The 6,000-nt window shown below is 39.5% G+C and overlaps 1 protein-coding gene across 1 annotated transcript in view; it reads left to right on the top strand.

Annotated features, from left to right (window-relative positions):
- CUBN (cubilin) overlaps positions 1–6,000 on the top strand; it is a 298,821-nt gene that overhangs the window by 215,316 nt on the left and 77,505 nt on the right. Inside the window, exons 51-52 of the mRNA XM_069086260.1 lie at positions 2,712–2,861; positions 4,914–5,035. Of these exons, the coding sequence (XP_068942361.1) occupies positions 2,712–2,861; positions 4,914–5,035 (272 nt within the window). The remainder of the gene's footprint in view (positions 1–2,711; positions 2,862–4,913; positions 5,036–6,000) is intronic.

The following is a 6,000-nucleotide window of genomic DNA, read 5'->3' as shown; positions in this document are numbered from 1 at the left end:
GCTTTACAACCACTTCTTTCTTGGCATTTCAGTTAGACTGTTGGGGGAACTGGATAATGTTAGGGGATTGTGTTAGTTAGATACCACTGTTTATAATTCTTTTTTTTTTTTTAAGCAATTAGAGTTAAGTAACTTGCTCAAGGTTACACGACTAGTTATTTCTGGGTGTAGTGCTAAGTATCTGAGCCCGGATTCAGTCCCAGGTCATCCCAACTCTGGGGCCGGTGCTCTTACTTACTGTGCCACCTGGCTGCCCCTTGTTTATAATTCATATATATAAATGTCTTTGTTTAGAGATTGAATAGTTCTGGATACAAAGAAGGGACATTGGTCTTCACTCTCCTTAGTGTATCTATTAAGGTGGGTTTAGGGCTAGAGTTAGGGGTTTATGTTTGGGATTTGTTAAAAAGATCACTGAAGAACTAATTTAGGGAAAAGAGAAAAAAAACCTAGCCTCCTTTCTCTTGAGTCTGCTAGACTTACTTACCTTTCTGTTTCCTATTTAACAAATAGAAATAAAAATTAAAAATATATCATACAATAATACTGCAATGTAAAAGAGTTAAAAATGAGATTTTAATTTATCTGAATGTACATTGAAGACCAATCATGAGATATCTGAGTTAAAAGACTGCTACTTGGTCCCTACCAGAAGCCTTTTACAACCAATAAAAAGAACTTTAGTGTTTAATGTTATTATAGCGACAGTGTGATCTAAGGCAGGGGTGTCAAACATGCAGCCCACTGCAGCATGCAGCATGCAGCAATGCTCCAAGCACTGCAGAACCAGATTAAAATATCTGGGAATTGTCTTTAAAATAGATAAAAATACAATAGAACATAGGTAATGTTAATATGTAGTTTTCTAAGTCAAGATACAGCTTGCAGGGATCCTTATATATGGTTTAGGTTTCTATTTGAGTTTGACACTACTTGATCTGGTGGATAGAACAAAGAACTTTGAATCAAAAGCCCTGAGATCAGATCCTTTTTTATTGGAGAGGAAATATTTGTACTGCCTAACTCAGGGTTGTTGTGAGAAGTGTATTTTATAAACCTCAAAACATTCTAAATGTGTGTTATTATTATAATGTTCAAATATTTGGGCAATATGAGGAGTTGATGGTGCATGTCTTGGAGGAACCGAATCTTCAGAATCTTCATAAAGCACAAAATTAAAGACTAAGTATTTTAGGCAGAAAATTGTCAGCTCTTTTTAGGGGTCCAGAGCTTAGGTACAAACTCCAACTAGTAGCAGAAGAAACCAAAGTAGGTAAAAGAAGAACAAGTTATCAGGCAATAGCCAAATGCTGATTGGCCAAATACAGAAGCCTCTATTGCTCCAAGCCCAGTAAACCAATAAGCTATGCTGATCTGTTCATTTATAAGGTCAGAGAAATTGGTTTGATGGAATAAATGGAGAGGAGATGAGTGTTTGTTCAAGGAGTGCCCTGTACATGCTGATTAGATTACACATAAGTATTTATAAAATTACTCAATTCTAAAAGATGAATTTTTAGCCTAAATAGAAAAGATTTAAATTCACAGAATCTAACCCAGAGGTCATTAAAAAATCCAGGTCTGTCCTTGGTCTACCATTCTGTCATAGGGGTCAGGAAAGGCAGACCTCTCTCACCAATGGGAGCTGGACTTGGAATGACAGGGACACAGACTGATCAGAGTCCTCTGGGAGCAATAAAGGAGAAAGAGATCAAGGCAGTTCTCACATATAGGCAGTAGAAGGAAGTCCAGCCAATAGGTGACAGGTGCTGTGTCTCAGCAGATGGGTAAATATAGGACCAGGGAGAGGCTTTAATAGCCAGCTATAGGAAGGATCCAGACAGGCAGATGGCTGGCATCAGAGAGGACTGACAGTGAACAACAAGTTAATTCGTACATAGAGACAGAGAGATAAAGAACAAAACAAGAGCACAGTTACTAGAAAGGGGGCACACAGCAGGGTCTTAGCACCCCCTTTTCCCTCCCCCCACCAGAAATTTAAAACAGAGCATAAGATCAGAGCAGGAACAGCCTCAAGGATGACTTGGTCATAAATTATAAATGTCAGCATCCTTATGTGTCCTGAGTGGACTCCTCCCAGAGGCTAAGGTGGCCTAACCCAAGATAAAAGACTAAGCATTTTAGGCAGAAAATTGTCAGCTCTTTTTAGGGGTCCAGCTTAGGTACAAGCTCCAACTAGTAGCAGAAGAAACCAGAGTAGGAAAAAGAAGAACAAGTTAGCAAGCAATAGCCAAATACTGATCGGCCAAATACAGCAGCCTCTATTCCTCCAAGCCCAGTAGACCCTTAAGCTATGATGGTCTGTTCATTTATAAGGTCAGAGAAATTGGTTTGATGGAATAAATGGAGAGGAGATGAGTGTGATCACTTCAGTGATCATTGAGACCCTGGCTGTCAAATTAAAAGGAGAGAGAGCTTACCATGACCCTGAGCAAGCTGCTTAATCTTTCTCATTCTCAGTTTCCTCATCTGTGAAATGGGAGTACCCATTTTAGAGGTCTTACCTTCCAGGGTCTTGGTGAGTATAAAATGTTATATTTGTAAAGAATTTTACAAACCTTAAAGTGCTGTATAAATGCTATCTATCATCATCATCATCATCATTATCATCATCATCTAAATAAGTTTAATAAGATTTCATACGAGTAGCAAAAATAGTGTCATCTGCTATGTTTGTTGATTTTCCTTAGGCAATGCTGATGGACCTCAGATAGCAAAAATTTGTGGACAATCGTTACCTGCAGTGCCCTTTGCTGTACCTTTTTCTCAGATCTGGGTACACTTTGTAACCAATCAACTTGTGGAAAACACTGGATTCCGTGCTCATTACTCCTTCACAGGTATGACTTCTGGTTAAGGTCTCTAGCTCTATCAAATGAAAAGAAATACAGAAGTAGAAAATTGTCAGATAGCAAGCATTTTTTTTGGTATCGAATACTTGTCTGGAACTAGTTAGTATTTGTAGAACATATGAAAAAATATCGGGCAAGATCATTGCCCTCAAAAAGTTTATAATAAAGTTGAGAAGTCAACACACATGAAATAATGAAAAAGCAATAAGTGACAGTATTTGCTCAAGTGGTAAAGCAAAATGGTTCAGAGAGATGTATAGTAGGATTTCAGAGAGAGGAGAGATCACTGGGGTTGAAGTAATCCATTATCTTCATGGAGGGAGTGAAACTTGAGCTGAACCTTGAAGGATGGTTAGAATTTTAATAGGCAAAGGGAAGAAGAGACATAACATTCAAGGTGGAATTAGCAAGTCACAGACAGTAAAGAATGTAGTTTGATTGGAGTAGAAAATTTGTGTTGGGTTGTGAGAGACATGGTAGGATGGGGCCAGACAATGGGGCCTTGAAAGGTAGGCAAAAGAGTCTAGATTTTATTACTGAGATAGCAGAGACACATTATAGGTTCCTAAGCAAGAGAGGAACATGATGAAACTGTTATTTGGGGAAAGATATACTAATAGTAATGTGAAGGGTAGACTGGAGGGGGAAGATATTCAAGTCAGAGAGGCCAACTAAGATGTTGGTATAGGATCCAGGTGTGAGAGTGAGACCCTGAACTTGGGTGGTGGCAATAGGAATGAAGAAGGAAGAGGAAGAAGACTGATAGAACTTAGAAGACAGGAGAGGAGAAGGGAAATGAGAGGTAATAATAAGAATAAAAAGAGAAATAAAAGGTAACTGAGATTTCTGCCCTTAAAGATTAGGATGATAAGGATGGGGTGGTCGACAGAAAAAAAGGGAAATTTGAAAAAGGAGCCAGTAAGAATGTTTAGCATGGAGAAGAGAGGTCTTGGGATGGGGTCAGGAATATTATTTTTTTGTTCTAGCATTTGAAAGGATATCATGTGGAAGTTTTGTTTGCTACAGAGGGCCAAGCTAGGGGCAAGGTAACCTCCTAATAAAGCAATCCAAATTTAAATGGATTCCTTTAGGGGGCAGTGAGTACCATCTCACTGGTGATCATCAAGCAAAGGTTCAATGACCACTTGTCAGCAATATTCTAGATGGCATTCCTAATCAAGACTAGATGGTCTCAGAGTTCTCTTGAGATACTTTTTTGTGAAAATAAAAATAACTTAAGTTTTTCATACATTGAATTTGATATGATGGCAGAATGTTCAGTTATAAATTTGTGCCTTATAGGCCATAAGAATGATTGAAAAGGATTGAAAAACAAGTGAGTGGCCCAGACCAGAGAGAAAAATTTGGGAGTAATCCTCATACAGATGGTAATGGGAGCCATAAAAGGAATTAATATCCTGGGAGAAAAGCTTTGGGGAGTGCCCAAGGTTGGGTCATTTTTTGTTTTGTTTTTTGGCCAGATAAAGAAAAAAGTCAGAACTTAACAGACCTGCTGCTTAAAACCAACAGACCAAGTTTCAAACTTTTTCCAGAGGTATTTGGAATATAATCTGTTTTAAAAGTATATGAAATACACATTTGACTATGGTAAAATTCAACAGTGATGGCCAACATATGAAAAGCACATGTGAAGGCATCTACAAGTGAGGCTGAACATCCCCAGACAGCTAACTTTCGGGATAACAGCTGTGTTTTGGAGCTCATATTCACTGGGCTGGTCATCTGTGAACATTCTGACCCATTGTCTTTTCTTAATGTTTATCCACATACCTAGCCCAGTCTTTGCACAGAATGTTTTTAGTCCCCAGTTGTGCTTCCTGCCCTTGTCTTTATAGACCTTCGCTCTCTTTATTTTTGTCACCCACCCCAAATGCCACGGACATTTTCACCCTGCTTATCACCAGCTGCTTTTATTTCTATGTGGTTTGTAAACTTAGCACTTATCTGTTTCTGTGCTTGTGTCTTTGCGAGCTCTGTTTTTTTAAACCATATTTAGAGGGCTGTGAACTTTGATTTCAGACTGCGGGGGCATACAGACTGGTGAAGGTGGAGTGATCACTAGCCCAAATTATCCAGCCCCATATGGAAACTTGAACCACTGTTCCTGGTTGCTGGAAGCTCCAGAAGGTCACACCATCACTGTGAGTTCTAATTAGTGTTAGGTTAGAACTGGTGGGCAGAGGAGAGAGCTGGGAGCTGGAGGTGGAGCATAATGTTAATACCTGCACTGAGAGTAAAGTGGGAGTAAAGGTGTATTTTAAGGTCAAATCACAAAGCAATAGAAACCAGAAAATATAGTAGCACTAGTATAGTCCTTAATTTTGCAGAAAAGGTGCTGGATTTGGATGCAGAAGACCTAGGTTCATATCTCAGCACTGCTACCTACTAATTGTGACCGTGGTCAAGTCATTTAACTTCTTTGGGCTTCAGTTTCCTCATCGGTAAAGAAAGGGGTTATAGTAAGTTTCCTTCCTAATGGAACACCTTGTTGGAGGAGAGCACTTAAGGAGTTATGCTCTGCCGAATCATTTTTTTAGTCAGCAAACTTCTTTAATCCTATGATTCTGTCCTCTAAGTAGCATCTTGTTTAGGGGGTCTTAGTTAAACCCAGAGTGTTTAGGATCACAGACTTAGAATTATAAGAAATCATAGAGGTTACAAGCTGAACCAGTCCCCTCATTTTACAGATGAAGATGGTGGATCCCAAAGAAATCTCAAAGTGACTTCCCTCAAATCAGGCAGTAAGTGGCAGGGCCAGGATTTGAACTCAAGTTTGTTGAGTCCAAATCCAGCAATTTCCACCATAGTACCTCAATACCTTGGAGGTGGGCCTCTCCCAGTAGTGACTTCTGATTTATACATTGCCATTCCACCTGTTCAGCGATTGTCATTGTCCCTCCTTTCCACCTCTGAGTCCTCCAGAGAAAGATGGGGATGGAACAGGATTTTCTTGTGCCAGAACTGATTCTATCTGTTGACATTCTCATTCCTAAAGAACACACTGTAAAGCAGTTTTTTAGAAAGAGGAAAAGAGTGGGGGGGAGGGGAGAGAAGGGAAAGAAAGAGAAGAGGTCAGGGGGAAAGGATACAAGAGCACGGAGCAGAA

This window comes from Petaurus breviceps, unplaced genomic scaffold, assembly GCF_028583685.1.
Source record: "Petaurus breviceps papuanus isolate PSGF00001 unplaced genomic scaffold, PetGlider_PUasm1.0 178, whole genome shotgun sequence".
Taxonomy (NCBI): domain Eukaryota; kingdom Metazoa; phylum Chordata; class Mammalia; order Diprotodontia; family Petauridae; genus Petaurus; species Petaurus breviceps.
Note: the sequence above shows the minus strand (reverse complement) of the source record. Positions and strands in the feature narration are given on the sequence as shown.